Source organism: Watersipora subatra, chromosome 9 (assembly GCF_963576615.1).
Source record: "Watersipora subatra chromosome 9, tzWatSuba1.1, whole genome shotgun sequence".
NCBI classification, from domain to species: domain Eukaryota; kingdom Metazoa; phylum Bryozoa; class Gymnolaemata; order Cheilostomatida; family Watersiporidae; genus Watersipora; species Watersipora subatra.
Window position 1 is genome coordinate 22,739,573 of NC_088716.1, and position 17,639 is coordinate 22,757,211.

General features: G+C 35.9%; 1 protein-coding gene across 1 annotated transcript in view; it reads left to right on the plus strand.

Annotated features, from left to right (window-relative positions):
- The window catches only part of LOC137403964 (coiled-coil domain-containing protein 150-like), a 58,653-nt gene that overhangs the window by 29,763 nt on the left and 11,251 nt on the right, over positions 1–17,639 (plus strand). Inside the window, exons 6-14 of the mRNA XM_068090106.1 lie at positions 1,219–1,300; positions 1,730–1,859; positions 5,150–5,286; positions 6,335–6,525; positions 8,914–9,112; positions 9,461–9,619; positions 10,796–10,987; positions 13,043–13,234; positions 14,730–14,899. Coding sequence (XP_067946207.1) covers positions 1,219–1,300; positions 1,730–1,859; positions 5,150–5,286; positions 6,335–6,525; positions 8,914–9,112; positions 9,461–9,619; positions 10,796–10,987; positions 13,043–13,234; positions 14,730–14,899 — 1,452 coding nt within the window. The remainder of the gene's footprint in view (positions 1–1,218; positions 1,301–1,729; positions 1,860–5,149; positions 5,287–6,334; positions 6,526–8,913; positions 9,113–9,460; positions 9,620–10,795; positions 10,988–13,042; positions 13,235–14,729; positions 14,900–17,639) is intronic.

Consider the following 17,639-nt stretch of genomic DNA (forward strand, 5'->3'; position numbering starts at 1 on the left):
ACCGATGTATGACCTGCAGCTTTTTGTTAAACCTTTTATATTGCATGGTAGAAACATTTTTTTAAATATAACGTAATATGCTGAAAGTTTAGTACTGTAAGTCGAGGATTGACTGTATTCACACAACTTTGTTACAGAAACTAAGAATTGTGCAGTAATTAACTTGGCTGACTTTTGAACTATTGCAGTAAGGATAGTATATTGCTTGTATTGATGGAATGGGATGTGTACTTGACTTAAATTCATTAGCCCTATGTTCCTGCAAGATGAGATGTGGTAACTATGTACCCAACCATTTTTGTCGTATTTATTATTTCATAACAAATACTAGGCTATTTTGAGCAAAGCTCTACAGGAGCCATAAATACAAGAGAATGATGCGATCCTCATGCATTGCTGGTAGCATAAAGTTTTCGTTTAGCTGGCTCTGTCACTTTTCTGTTCCGATGACCTGCGATACTCCTCATATGTAAGCATGCTGAATAATTGTTGATCATCCATCAGCAACTTGCTCGCTCGGGAGTAAAATGAATAGTTATAAAATTGTATATTGTATTATAAAATATGTTTAGACTGTACTGTTGTCACACCTCCTATATTTTTAAAGTTATATTACTGCTTTTAAAAATGATGGTCAGATAGTGTAGAACAGGAACTGCTACTCAACAATAGACCACAGAACTTGTGCAAACAAATTTCCTACGAAAGTTATTAACCTTCATACTTGCCTTTGTGTAGTCATTTTTAATTACTAACTTCTTGTCACTGCTATTCTGTGCAAAGGAATAATAAGTCTAACGCAATAACCTTTCCTATTAACTACTGTGTACTAGTCTATCATATTTACTACTGTATACTAGTCCATCATATTTACTACTGTATACTAGTCCATCATATTTATTACTGTATACTAGTCTATAATATTTATTACTGTATACTAGTCTATAATATTTACTACTGTATACTAGTCCATCATATTTACTACTGTGTACTAGTCTATCATATTTACTACTGTATACTAGTGTATCATATTTACTACTGTATACTAGTCTGTAATATTTATTACTGTATACTAGTCTATCATATTTACTACTGTATACTAGTCTATTATATTTACTACTGTATACTAGTCTATCATGTTTACTACTGTGTACTAGTATATCATATTTACTATTGTGTACTAGTCTATCATATTTACTAAAACCTACTTTGTTGCAGATTTGGTTTAGATCGAGCGAATTCAGAACTTGGTCAGAAATTGGATGAGATGGGTTTGCTTCTGAAACAAGAACATTTAGAGGTATTACCCATACAATCCTTGTCTTTAAACTAATTCAGTTGTATCATCTCTTATATTAAACAAAGACTCACTCTATCTGTGTTTACACTGCAGCTCCACTGGTCACAAGTTTACGAACTCACTTTATTACTAGAATTTATGTATTGTTCGCTATTCAACAGTATTACCACCTTTATACCCACTAACTGTTCATCAAGTTCCCATGTTTCTCGCTCAAATAGCTGCTATCTGTCTAACATTGGTAGTAGCTCATCTATTTACCTATTCACCATGGCAACCATTGAACGAAGGGCTCACCGCAGAAAACAATTCTTTAGGGGACAGATGCTAAGTCCTCCATAGTAACTGTTCTGCTTTACTGTATCATGTTCTAATATAGCTGATATCATTATTCAATCTTTTCATCGGCTCCAATTACTGCATTTTTAGACTCAAAACTTCACTGGCGACTTTATTAAAATGAAAAAAGATTATACCAAGAAGTGTGAAGAACTGAAAGAGGAGAGAAACAAACAAAAGGAGATGGAGACTGAGATGATTACAGTCTGTCAAGAGCTTGGTATTTCTATGAACTCTTTATTCTGAATAACTTGGTTGCATGTTCTGTGTGTTGTTTTTGGGAGTCTACCCTTTATATCAACACTAGCTAAATGTACCGCGCTGCATGGGTAATAAATAAAGTTTTGCATGGGAAATCAACATTTATTTACCATCTAACATATAAATGAACGTGTTTATTTCTGTGTTTGCTATAAGTTTAATTAAATTTATGTTATATACACATATATTTATAGCACTTTGGGGAAGTCCGGGCAGGTATTTTTCGTGTACTAAAATCTTTCTTTTAATAAGTTAGTTTAACCGTGGAGCGAAGGTATTTCAACCAATCGCAGTTAAAGATTGGCAGGTGTAATGACTACGTGTACAATTAATCCATTATATCGCAAGTGGTTGGGTTGCTTAGTGGATAGAACGTTTGCTTGCAGACCTGGAGATTCAGAGTTCAAATCCAGCACGAAGTGAATTTTTCATTCCTAAATATTTATTGCTCCAACTGCACACATGAACGGCATACCAACAAACAGACAAACAGATTTATATATAGTAGGCGCTCCTACAATGTAAATATTCCGTTACAGGAACATTTACGCAATATGGATTTTATGTTATAAGAACAGTAAAATACATGTAAATTGCCTAATCCGGTTTATCCATTGACCACCCCAGGCCTGTATTCACTGGTTGCAAGTTAGGGCGGCTAATCTTAGGTGACTAGTTATGAACACCTGGGGGTGTGGAGAGGGCGGTGTAAGCCCCTAACAGGTTTTTCTTATGTAGGGCCTCAGTCGGGCCTCTCATGTGAAGTTTTAAAAATTTTTATGGGAAAGTATCAACATTTTTCTATTTTTTGAGATTTGTTTGTTTTAGGTGATGTGACTGACGAGACGTTTTTAAATTAAAATAGGCAAAACTTGACCGCAGTTAAAACGCTCAGAAAAAAGACATATTTTTCTTTTAAGCGTTTTAACAAAGATAAATTTTGCCGATTTTATTTTAAGTCCATACGAAGGTTTCCATGCTTTCGATGGGACATGGCCAAGCGGATGTTTGGTAAAACTTGATATTTTGCAAACCTTTATAAAAGTCGTTAACAAGAATATTTTGCAACTGGTGATGATAATAATGACGCCTAAGAACTACTAAAAGTTGATGTTTGTCTCTATGGCTTGGAATAAAGTAATATTCTACAGCGATAAAAACCGTCTCCATAGCCGTTGGGCAAATAACTTTTCGAATAAATGATGTTGAGGTCGAGTTATCTGAAGCAATTTATCATTGCGTGGGAACGGACCAAACAAATCCATTTGAGTTAACCTTGTGTTTGAGATGAAATGTTACATTTTATCCGAGGGCGAGTTGTCCGAGTTAGACTGTACTTAGCTGCGGAAAGTTCCTAAAAAGTTGGCGCGGCTCAGCTGGCCAGCCGCCCCAGGGAATACGGGCCTGGACCACCCCTTTGACCATACAACAAGAAAAAACTTGATGTAACTTCCTATCAATTTATCAACGTCACTTCTTATCAATTTCACTACTTTTATAAACTATGATTGCGATAATTTTACAATAAGTTGATGGAAAATGCACATCTTTGACATTTATTTACAATGGTTTGCTTATTTTTTATAAACAGCAAAGTCTATTCTGCGAAGTAAAACTACTAACAAAACGTTTATACATCTTCAATAGAGCGGAACAACAAAATATTTTTGCTATAAAAAGCGGTACTACCTGTCCGTTATTCATTTATATCCAAGGTTAGGATTAAAAAGAACTTTTGACGATACTCCAACTCGTGATATTTAGATTGGTGGACCGATGCTGTAACACCTGCACCAATTGATCGCCTTTAAGTATTTATGAACAATCGTGCAGTTACCATGTTTTCTGTTTTTTCAACACATCTGATGATTTATCATGACGAACTAGAATGTCATAAAGTTTGTATATATATTAGATATAACGCTAGATGCATATTGTTTTTTCTTTCAAAAGAGCGCCGAATTAGATTAACATTTAAAACAAATTTGAAAACTCGCCTGACTTGACACTTTACGTTATATGGAAATTTTTTACGTAGTACGAAGCAACAACTTTACCCAAATTCTTTATGTTATCTGAAATTTATGTTATAGGAGCGTCTGCTGTACAGTACATAGATAATACATTAAATCACTATTGTTTAGCAGTGTAAGCGGTCATCATTACCAGTTTGAACCATACAATATCCAGTCGCTCTCCCATTGATGACTAAACTTGTTAAACCTTCACAAGGTGATTGCTGAGTTAGGCTAAGACGTTGGCTAACCACCAGAGTTTAAGACAGTAATAAAAACAACAGTCGCTGAATAAACTTACTGGTAAAGCTGTAAAGATATTGTTAGTCTAAACGTTCGAATTGAACAGCGAAAGGCTTCAAGAGTCGCTGTTCAATATGTATAAATACTAGAATTGAACAATGTTGAAAGTCTTTACTATAGAGCTGTGTCCGTTACTGAGCTATTGCTATAGTCAGGGCAGAGAAAGTCTCACTGTGTGTTAATTTAAAAACTAGAATTTTTTTTCTTGCTAGCATCCGAATGTTTATCTTTGCGCAAAAATGAAGGTGTCAGTTTGCAAAATATTGTGTCTACAGAGTGTTGATTGTTGACTGGTACTACCATTAAATTATTTTGAAATTCATTATGATTCCTTCCATTTTTCTTTTACGGTTTATTCATTTAGAGAAAATACTGCTATTCCATTTATATTCATTTATATCCACTCCATTTAATGCCACTTTTCTTTTTACATGTGGCATTAAATTGTTTTTACATGTGGCATTAAATTGTTTTTACATGTGGCATTAAATTGTTTTTACATGTGGCATTAAATTGTTTTTACATGTGGCATTAAATTGTTTTTACATGTGGCATTAAATTGTTTTTACATATGGCAACTCTCAACAGGTATTCTTTTTGAGAGTTGACTTGTCTGTAGACAGGAAACTCTCTCGTTAGTCCGCTTAAATAAATTCAAAATTAGGGTACGTGTATAAGTTGTCTGCTAAGGGTATTTATTTTTATCTGTGTTGTTTGGGAAACTCTGTGAAAGCCATTTACATGTTCCTTTCTGGTAGCGCCATCACATCTGGTGGAGTTTTCCGTAGTAGAATTACATCGGTAACAAGGAGACTTCCTGCTGTTCTTGTCTATATGAACGTTCTACAGAGGTCGTATTGTATGAATGGAACTATATACTTTTCAACGTAACTCCTCAGTTATTAGCTATTTAGCCTTTGTAAATATTCAGATGCAAAACTCACCGAGCTCGAAGCCATGAGAGAAGAAAAGAGGAAGATAACTTCAACCATGTCTACAGTTCATGAAAAATACAAACAGCTAAACTCTCAGTTGGAGACCATGCAAAACCTTTTCACAGACTACCAGGTATCAACCGTTAGATGAAGTGCATGATTTTCACTCACTCATAATTAGCCTTGGAACTTCACTTTTCTATTTCTGGTCATATTTGAAGGAAAGTTCATGGTCTATTCATTGCGCACTTGCTTCAAGCAACTTTTTAGCATTTTAGTTTGCACAAAGGTTTATGTTAGTTCAAGGACCTATGGTGACATACTTTATCATAAGCTGTTTGTTCTCTCTCTAATTATGGTCAGAACAAGAGAGACAATTCTTACTTTCAATCTAAGAAAGGGACAGTTTTTCTGATACACTCATGATCTGTTCATCAAAGCGTTATGTACACCTAAGTTTGCTGCAAAAACATTCACCAACTATTTAAGGAATTTTCCTATTAAAAATAGTTTTTCAAATTTAATTGTCTGAATGATTTTTTATTTATAACACATCGTGGCACAAGATTTTATTAACTCTGTTGCTAGACATTGATTCAGGTAATTTTGTTATATAAAGCTCAACTCCCTTGTTTATAGCATAGAGTTAGATAAAGCCATGGTAATTGTTCTTTTCTTTCTTGGTTCTTGAAGTTTTCCTTCCTCAGCTCATCTCAAATTGAAATATTTAATCAGCCAGTTTAATGCTCTAACTCTGCGTTTATTTCTCTCTGTTTTGTTTAAATAATAGATTATAGTTTGTCATCATATAATGTTAGACCCTGTGAGGTGAAATCTCAGTTGTGATCTCTGATGTCATGTCTGCTCTAACAATTCAGTATAATAGCTTTCTCTTTTTCGTAATTTAAATTTTAAATTTAATTTAAATTCAATTTCCCGATTTAAACGGAAGAACTGTTAAAGTTGGATCGTTTATCTTTTGTAATCAAGAACAATAAGATTTGACAAACCTTTTACACGCATATTAGCATTTCTGATATTTATTTATTTATGAGGATATAATATTAGTGTGGATATATTGTAAAAAAAGTTTGACAATATCTATATGCTCGCATGTCCACCTAATTTTTTTCATCACTGTGCATATGCTAGTTTACGTCTCTGATTAACTCTATGATTAGAAAGAGAAACAAATGATGGAGGGAGAGATTGTGAAGATACAAACAAAGATGGAGGAGTTGGAGTTGGAGAATGCTGATCTCCGGCAGCAGCTATTAAGAGCTCAGAAAAATGATGAAAGCGCAAGACTAATAGATGTGAGACAGCAGCTGAGGCATATGACTAAGGAGCGAGATGGGCTCATTGCTGACAAGTATGTATCCTCTATTCCTATTCGTTATTCCTGGTGTTAATTGAGATGGGCTCATTACTGACAAGTGTGTATCCTCTATTCCTATTGGTTGATGCTGGTGATAGTTGAGATGGATTTATTACCTACAAACGTGTATCCTCTGTTCCTATTGGTTGTTGCTGGTGTTAATTGAGATGGGCTCATTACTGACAAGTGTGTATCCTCTATTCCTATTGGTTAATGCTGGTGTTAATTGAGATGAGTTCATTACCTACAAATGTATATTCTCTATTCTTATTGGTTAAAGCTGGTGTATATTGAGACGGGCTGATTACTGACAAGTGTGTATCCTCTATTCCTATTGGTCAATGCTGGTGTTAGTTGTGTGCATTGTTCTTTCTATTCAGTAAATCATCTGATATAAGAACATTTAATATTATTCACTATTTATACTTGATGAAGCCTTGATATATTTGTACTCTATTGTAATAGACTTCTTCTAGTTTAGTGATTCAACATCTGCATGTGTGTTCAATTATATTTATAAACTGATGACTGTGACACCATGGTATGCACTACTATGACACATGATTTGTGACACTATGACATATAATACATGACACATGATTCGTGACCCTATGACATAATACATGATTCGTGACACTACGACATATAATACATGACACATGATTCGTGACACTATGACATATAATACATGACACATGATTCGTGACACTATGACATATAATACATGACACATGATTCGTGACACTATGACATATAATACATGGCACATGATTTGTGACACTATGACATAATACATAACGCATGATTCGTGACACTGCGACATATAATACATGACACATGATTCGTGACACTATGACATATAATACATGGCACATGATTTGTGACACTTTGACATAATACATAACGCATGATTCGTGACACTGCGACATATAATACATGACACATGATTCGTGACACTATGACATATAATACATAACACATGATTCGTGACACTATGACATATAATACATGACACATGATTTGTGACACTATGACATAATACATGACACATGATTCGTGACACTATGACATAATACATGACACATGATTCGTGACGCTATGACATATAATACATGACACAATGACTCATGACATTTGAGGATTTACACCGATATAGGGTGCATGACACTTTAAAGTGCCGCCTACACATTGCAGGTACTTATATGAATATGCTCATGTGGTAATCATGAGGACTCTTTTTTATTTCGACTAGCTATGCTATTGCGTATTATGGGCTTCATCACTCTTCCAGCTTTTTCCTTTTGCTTAACTAATTTTGTTGATGAAAATAAATCACAAATCACAAAACTATTTCACTGCATCTACAGTTTCAAAGCATCCTCCACAAGTTTAAAATGAAAAATATTTTACTCATAAAACTAAAAATTGCATCAGCATAATCTAAATAAACACTAAAATATTTTGTTTTGTCAAAATCAGATTATTAGAGTACAGTGTTAGTTTTTACGACAACTCACAGCAGGTGTTCTGTAAAACTTTAACGAGCCATTCATTTTACTCAATCCTTAGGAATGCCTAACTTTGGTCACTATCTGCCTTCAAGTAATTCATGACATTCAACACTTATCCTGTGTAAAAAGCTGTGGTGCTGCCACTTACAAACTATTACCTTAGTACCTTTAGCCTGGTTCCCAGATTGAATGTGGGACCCCAATTACTGACCTTCACATGTACAGTGCATTTTAGGGAGGTTTTGCCTGCGGCTCTTCGCGAAAGTTGACCAGCGCTGAACTCTTGCGTTGACTGCTGGTAACTACCAGCGGTATTTGGCGCGTAGGTTCACATTTCACAGCTGATATTCCTGCGGTGCTGTCGTCGGTGCTTGTCGCGTATATGGGAACAAGGCTTTAGCAATACTTCAATGAACAAGGTCATTATGACAACTCAAGATCATGCTTGAACTTTAGACAATGTAAGGAAAGCTCTCGTGACAAGCACCTGTAACGCATGTCAATGGCTCAACATGTTTACATATCAGTGCTTTAATTTCAGCCGATGTCATTTATGTTGGTTCATGAATGCCGAGTTATTTTACCTTATTTAGAGAGAGAATAACTCCTGATATAATAGAGTTGATGTTGATATTTATGAAAAGGAGCTCATGTGTAGTTTAATTTTCTATAATCTTGTAATGAATTGATGAAATTTTGGTATAACAGTTCATTTTTAATTTCCAAATGGCGCAACAAATACTTTGTCCCTGCCAATGTCGTATATATTATATAATTACTATATTCCGTCACAAGTCAAGGATTTATAATACTTTAACATTGACAGTCAGTTTGTGCTAAGTATAATTTAACATTTTTGAATGTTGCACAGCGAGTTGCTGACAGAAAGGGTGACCTCTCTGGAGGTCACGTGTCAGCAATTGGACAAAGAGCTCGAAGAATTCAAAAGGAATGCTGACAAAGAGACAGAATCAAAGTTTGCAGTCATTGGAGGACTTCAAGAGCGGCTCTCGGGTCTAAAAGCAGAACTTATGTCCCTCGAGGGTGAAAAAGAAAGTCTTCTAACAGAGGTATGGTTGATGGTAGGAGGGTTGAAGGTAACACGTTAGATGGGGATAGATAGATGTGTTCATTTTTGGGTAGAGGGAGCAGGTAAAGGGTGCAGGTAAAGGGAGCAGGATAAAGGTGCAGGTAGAGGGAGCAGGTAAAAGGTGCCGGTAGAGGGAGCAGGTAAAAGGTGCAAGTAGAGGGAGCAGGTAAAAGGTGCAGGTAGAGGGAGCAGGTAAAAGGTGCAGGTAGAGGGAGCAGGTAAAAGGTGCAGGTAGAGGGAGCAGGTAAAAGCAGCAGGTAAACTGAGGATTAGCTAGTTCAAGCAGTAAAAATGTAATGGAATCACTAGTCTGAGTGCTGGTATGCAGGTAAATGGAGCGGTGGATGCAATGGATGGAGAGAGGACTGCCTTGCAGGCTGAGTTGGAGTCTCTCAGAGAGCAACTTTCAACTGCACTTGAAGAACTTGAAGAGGAAAAATCAAAATCAAGAGATCTAGAAAAGAAAATGACTTCTTTTGGACTAAAGGTAAGAAACCTTGTGTCAGCGTATCACTCATGTAAGTAGTTGCTGCTTTTAGATGTCGAGTGACGGGAGGCTTAAGAAAATTTTGAAAGATGATCACTTTTTTATCTTTCCATGTGCAAGTTGACCTGTTTACTTGCTGCTGACCATCTATATTGACTGCTGCCTATGTAATAGGGGTAGAGGTAGTCTGTTTTCATACTTGTGCTTCAGCCGACTATGGGAAGTTCCATCGTTTGTATTTTCCTTGTGTTGAACCAATCTTTTTTGCCAAGTAATCAAATAACTGTTCAGTTTTCCTGATTTTTAAAATGCTGTCATAGTTATATGATTTGGTCGGTGACAAAGCATTATATCTGAATTATTCAGTAATAAAACATTGAATAAATTTGATGAAAATGATCTGCTAGCTGGTATTCATAGATAAAACTAAAATGGACAGAATTAAAAAAAGCTGTGCATGATTCCAAATTAAAATGAAACTTTCTGTTCTATAATAGTTTTTGGAAAATGTATAAACTTTACTACTTTCACATCTCCTTTAATCTCCAGAGATAAGGTAATCCCAGTGATTCTGTCTTTTTTGTGTATGTATGTTTAGTTTGAGTTCTGTTTGCTGCGATGTTCCTTAATCAGTTATTTTGGATTTAAAGACTTCATTAAGCTTATTTTCAAAGCTATTTTCAGAATTTAAAACGTTGAAACCTAGATCCTTAGTCTTTGGTTTTCTATAAAGTCATAGATGTACACATAGATACACACGTATCTATCTATTTGTATCACACATAGATGCATACATGTATATCTATAGAAATGATACACATGTATATACTTCAGGCAATTGTAATTATTTTAGTTTAGAATGTCTTTCTTGAGAAGCAGGCACAATCAGATGTTCAGCTTGCCATTCTTATGGCCTATAATAACTTATAATGACCTATGATAACTTAAAATGACATATAATAACTTAAACTGACCTATGATGACTTTGCCAGAATTACCAAAATTTGATTAAAAAGTACATCTTTAACTTTTAAATAAAAAAACTGTAAACAAAAATACATTGTAGTCCATGATGTGAAGTTGTAGACAAAAGTACCATAAGCATATTCATAAGTTGAAATTTGAGTTTTGTCTTGTCATCTAGTCATGGTTGTTGATGACAACAATCTATTACAGCCTGATTTCATGCACTTTGACCGGCGGCTCTCAGAGCTGACTGAACAAAAGAATACTCTCTCATATGAGAATGGGAAATTGCAGTCTCAGTTGGAGCAGGTACAAGGTCAATTAGAGGCCATGGCTAGTGACCAGAAGCGGTACGAGAAAGTGAACAAGAAACTGGGTCATGCAGAAAACAAGATAAAAAAGGTGAGATTGTTTACTTGCTGTTCTTTCTCATTGCTCATTGCTGGTACAGGTCTGTGGTGCTCCTGTTGCTGGTACAGGTCTGTGGTGCTCCTGTTGCTGGTACAGGTCTGTGGTGCTCCTGTGAAGTCCTCTATCCAACAAGCCCTTTCCAACATCTACTGATTTTTATATTTTGAGAATTGGTCTTTTTTTTAGCATTCTTTGATAATGAAAACAAAAATATATACATTATAATATATTTTATGATCACAAAAAGCTTTTTTGTTTATCCGATAAAAAATGGGCCTTTGTTGCAAACAAATGATTGTTTTCAAGTTTCTACTGCTACCATTGATATCCAGTTTGTAGTCAAGAATGTGAGGTGTGCTATATGTGAGCTAATTGATGTCAGTTTCATATAATGAAATTTAATTCAAATTCAATTTACAACTGAAAACCCACACTATTGGTCTGTGAAGTATAAAATATAAAAAGGCTAAAAAATGATCCCTGCTTTTGTCTATTTAAATTATGGGGCTCATTATGAGCTGTGAATTTAATGTGTCTCTGGTACGTCAATAATTTCTATTTTACGATCTTTTTTGGTCATACAGGGACAAACTGGAGTGATTAGCTCTTTAAATATGAACTTTACACAAAACTTTAGAATGTTTTATTAGAAAGTATCGGTATGTTTCTATCATTTGCAATTTTTTATGTTTGAGGTGATCTGACTGCCAGGATGTTTTAAGATTAAAATCAACAAAACTTAATGGCTGTTAAAACGCTCAGAAGAAAAATATGGGCCGAAATTACATCACTAGTTGTGCGGCTGCCTGGCTCTCTTGTTATTCATATCAGCTTATTGCATTCAAGTTGCAGTATTATGCGTCTCTATTCTGTTGGTCTCTTTACCAAAGTTCAACGATAGATGCTATAATCTGATCTTAATCTGAGCGGTTTAACCAAGATCAAGTTTGTTGATTTTAATCTTAAAACATCCTGGCAGTCAGATGTCAAAAACAATTGCAAATGATAGAAACATACCGTTCTGATAAAATTTTCTAAAATTTTGTGGGTACTCATCTTCTAAGGTGTAACAACTCCTACAGGTATGAAGGTTATCTTCAATGCATGGAAGCACAGGGATTGTCACATATAAAATATCTGAATAACCCACAACACGCACTTCATTTGCATTGTCTAGAGAATTGACAGAGGTACGAAGATATCAGTTTGAAACTGATGAAGGCATCTCATTCACTTCTCAACTGTATTTACAGGAATTTTGTGACTATCTTCAAAAGATTTAAGATTCTATGCAACCCAAATTAGCTAAAAAGGCCTGGCTACACACCTTGTTCTACATGAGAACGTGGAACTGCACTTGATCTGCCCTGATGGGCTGTCACAATCACACAATTATTTGTCTTTCAAACCAATTCAAACTATGGATTGGCCAATTATTTGAAACATTTCTAATTGGCCCTATAAATTTATTTTGAAATTTACCTGCTGATCAGGTTTTTAACAAAATTAGCTTGATTATCAGCTAGTGTGCAGCATGCTTTAATGTTAGACGCATCAGGGTTCCAATGGAATACAACTCCTCATATATTCCCATTGATGCTCAGTTCACACGATCACAAATATCCAATGAAACCTAGGATATTCATTTGGGCGGTCACACTTTTTTAAAATCACTGAAATCACTCACTAAAAACGTTCAATGTTATCCACTGATTCAGCCATTGCTAACGCAAGCTATATTCTATTGAAGCCTGAACATGACCTTTGTGTGAATTATTATTAAGACTAGCACAGATCTTGCTTTAACCAATAGGGAAGCGACAAAAGCTTATAACTACCTAATCATATCAATTGTCTTTAGTAAATTTAAGAAACCTAACATTGCTTTTTCGACAAGAAACCTTGATGTCTCCGTTGTTTTGTTCCAAACAAATTTCGTTATAAGGTTTCGCCAGAGATTTGTTTTCATTTGAACCGTACCTTCCTCTGTCAGGTCTATCTATTCATTCATGGTCCATAACCCATGCTACCATTAATCTTTGACAGCTTTCTCATGAACTGCGCTCCTGCAAGCAAACTCTCAGCCAATCAGAGTCGACCTGCCAACAGCTGCAGACAAGCTGTGAGACACGAGAGACAGACTTTAACTCTATGAAGCAGTCGAGAGACGCAGCACAAAAGGATGCAAGACTGCTCACTGCCAGACTTGAGGCTCTAGAAGAAGCATTGCAGCAGCAGGTGGGTCAGCAGCATTGACAGCGCAAAAGGTTGGTCTGCTTAATAAGTACAGTAAACACCTCCATAAGGTAAAACATCCGTTCGGTGAACATTTACGTTATAGTGATTTTATGTTATACGGAGTGTGAAATACATGTAAATAGCCTAATTTGTTTTAAGAACTTTCCAAACTCACCTTTTTAACCCTTCAAAATGAAAAAAAAAACTTGTTTTCTTAATTTAGTGACTGTACAGTAACTGTGGTATTATTGGTTTGTATCGACAACTTTACTCTTTTTTTCTTATCACTGTCACTTGGTTTACGGTTCATTATTATGGTTGTTTTACATTATGGAAATGCACACCTTCAACGTTAATTTAAATCGATTGTTTTTTCACATATTTGCTCTACAGTAAGGTCTATGCTGCAAGAAAAAAAGACAAAATGCTGTATGTCTAAAATACAAAAGAGAATATAATGGATATATGCCATTTTCTCTCCTAAATGCAAAAAAAATGATACATTTAAAGCTAGTTATAAAACTCCCGTTTGTCAAATTCAATTTTAGAACATGCACCAACTCGATGCTTTACTTTGTATAGAGTTTATATTTTACAGTTACATGGAATTATGTCGTACGAAGCAAAAACTACATAAATTTATTACGTTTAATAGAATTTAAATAAAAGGAGATTAATGCTATAGGAGCTGCATAGGTCCCTTTTAACGTATGGAGTTTTCTTCCCTTGTTTTGAAAAAATTTATAAGTAGAACTGTTTATACTGCATAATTGACTGTATCAGAGCGATCAATATTAGCAGCCGAATAACCATCAATCCTGCATGATTCGATAAACCTTGTAATGTGCGATTTGACTTTGATTATAACGGCAATTTGACTCCCTCCCACAGCGTACAATAGACTGTCATGTTGTGGAATATGATGATGATTGTTAGGAACATTCCAATAGAAATTGCTCAGTTTCTCTAAAATTTAAGAACAATTTTTTTACAGATATCATGAGTTGATGTTTGACGGTACAGAATTAACTTTGTGTATGATAAAAGTAATACAGTCAAACCTTGACTGGCCTTCACCTCAACACATGACATTTGTGACATACAACGTAAAATCTGATTAGATAGTTTTTCTGCATTTCACCATTGCAAAGAATTGTGTTCTCTTGGATTCACTTGCCACATTTTGTTCAATGTTAATTTTTATTTTTTGTTGCTAATGGTATTCTATTTCAAGTAATTTTGCAGTAGCATACTGAAACAAATTTTCGCTCATTTAAGGCTACAAAGGTGGGAATAGTTGGGAAATGTTTGTAGATTTTTTTGGGCATTCATTGTATTATTGAATTATTATTGTAGTATTATTAGTGTCTTTCTGTATAGAATTGGCATGAACTATGAATTGGTGTGTTAATACAGATATCACTTGCACAGCTTAATTCTACTCTCCATTACTTCAGCCCCTCTTGTTCAACCATACTGTGTTTTGAACTGATAGGAAGAAATTAAAGCTGAGGTGGAAGACCAGCTGAAGGAAGACAACTCCAAAGTCACAGAGTCTTTGGAAAATATGATGGCATTACATACAGACTTGCAGTGCAAATATGAGTCGCTGCAGATAGAGCTTGGTAAAAAGGACACGCAATTAACTGAACATAAGAAGGAGAGGTAAGCATTTAAAAGTTTTGGACCTTAGAAACGGTAGAATGGGTTCCATTATTCAGGAAGGTACCATGCTAAAACATAGTACTTTAATGCAATCCAAAGAAACATGTTGATATAGTTGTCTGTAGGTATATATGTATATAGGACAGACAGTTGGTAGCGTGTCTGCCTGGTGACCAACAGGTCCCAAGTTCGATCCTGTATACCTGGGACAAGACCCTTGTATAATATAATGTCCACAGCCTCTACTGTGAGTGCAAAAACTGATGCCATGCTGTCTCAGACATCGCCTAGTCAAACAAGGTCTGTAGTTAAATCAGTCAGGACAAGGCTGTGAAGAATAGGCTACTGATTCGAATTGTATGGAATAGACTTGTACTGACACCGCAAACCTCATGCAGTGCTAATTTATGGACAAATCTCAGAAATGGTGTTATATTGAAAGATGCAACAACTGTTGATAGAGATGCACCCTGAATCTTTCTGACTACTGAACAACTTCTGGCACAGAAAAGGATATCAGAACTTGAGGTAGATGAAATCAGATGACATATATCCAAAGTGAAGTTCAGAAAAATGTGGAAGGCTATCATCAAAAAAGGCTGTACTGTGTACCCAAATGGCTTGGAAATGCTAACTGGTGCCACAAACGATATGGAAGAAGAGTATAAATACTTGGAAATTCTGCAAATCAGCATCAAGCCTGAAACTGAAGTCCGTCACAAGGCTTTTACCAAATACAAAAAATGCATTCGACAAGTCCTACAAAGCAACCTCAATGCCAGGAAACAAGTTGTGGCAATAAATACCTACACACTTTCTGTAATAAGGTACTTTACAGGCATAATAAGGTGGACTGGGGAAGCCATCAAGAAAACAGACATAACAAGCCACTAACCATGCATTTCCAATACTGCTAGGTTATACCTTAGGTAGGAAAGATGGAGCAGAGGGCTTAAAAGTGTACAGCAGGCAGTAAAATAAGAACAGAGCAGAAAGCCTATGCATCCCTCATGGCCATCGTAGACAGGCTGCTCTCAACCCCAAACCACACACTAATGATAATGAACCTGAATGGCACACCAATCCTCCCCATGGTGACTACCGCTGACAAGTATCTGATGTGGGGACCTCCACCAGACATGTATGTGTCTGAACAAAGGTGGCTTAGCTGTCAACATGGAAGTGCTAGTCATGGCACCACAGTAACCGGTGCTCCCAACTAAGCAAATTCAAATACAGATCTATCACATTAGAAGTGATGGTAGATGCAAGCTCTGCAAGGATGCAACAGAGGCTATTCAACACACCGTCAGTGGATGCAAGCAGTTATTCGGAAATGCATACACTGAGTGACATAATCATGTTGCATGTGTAGTGTACTGAAGCCTATGCGATGGGGCCTCAATAAACTTCAGCACTGTTGAAAAGCTCATGATAAGGTTAATGAAAATTAATGTGCCAAGCTTCTGGGACTGCTACATCCAGTCTGACAAGCATGTCTTGGCAAACCAACCAGAGAGGGTAGTGGTGGATAAGGAGTGTCCGAGGGCCCTACTAGAATAGATTTGGCAGTACCCAATGACTACAACATGGCCGACTAAGACGAGGTGAAAGTTGAGAAAGATCTCCCACTTGGAGAGTAGATTAAAAGTTGCTAGCTTAGAAGAACAACGGTAATTTCGATCATTATTTGAGCATTGGATGCTATAACGCATGCGCATCCAATGTGGCTTCCTCAAACATTGGCCACAATCAACGCAAGTGAGTTGCAGAAATGTGCGCTATTAAGAACGGCTAAGATCTTGAGGCGAGTGCTTAAACTCTCATGTATCTAGTAAGAGACCCGAGCTTGAGTAGACTTCATCAACTACTTAGAAATACTTCTACATACATGAATATATGTTTCCCGCAACCTAAAGGATTAGCTGCATGTCTCATTATTATACAACTCATTGTATAATAATGAATTGTATAAGGATAATTATAATAATGTATAATAATACTTATTGTCTCAACTATATTATTTATGTCAAGTCTCGAATGACTTACAATAATTTCCTTTTTTGTGAATAGAGAGCATGAATAAACTTGTGTGAAAAAATGATGTGGCAGTTGTATTTGCTAATACAGTGGAACCTCGGTTCTCGAAGGCTTCGGTTCTCGACCAACTCGGTTTTTGACAAAAGAGTTTGAGATTTGTTCGTCTCGGATCTCGACTATAAATTCGGTTCTCGACCAAACCGAATAAGCATTTGAATTAAACGTTCGGAACAGCTCCGGAAACAGCATGTTTATATGTTTAGCGGCGTTGTTGAGAGCCACTTTCGGAAGGTTATCAAAAAAGGGAGAAGTTTCGCGTCATTAATTCTTTTCAAAAAAGAGCCATCTGGGAGGACGTCGCCTCTACCGAAGAAACTTTCTAGGGACACAACTCCTCCAGTCGAGTTACCTTAAATTGTTTTGGAGGAGGATTTTTCTTCAAAGATGTGAAGTAAACGTGCCGTGCAATTGCTGTTTCAATTTTCTTTTCTACCCGATTTTTGATGTAATTGATCTGTTGCATTTTTATGCTGTTTCATTATCAATTTCTGCAATTTTTGGTAATGTACCGTAACCTTTAATGTTTTCGATGCATTAAGAGCAAAGCATACGAAATGTTTACTTTTTGTTTTCTTTTTTCATCATCATAGATAGAAAATATTTTATTAAAGTTAAACACGATCTATATTTACCCGTTTTT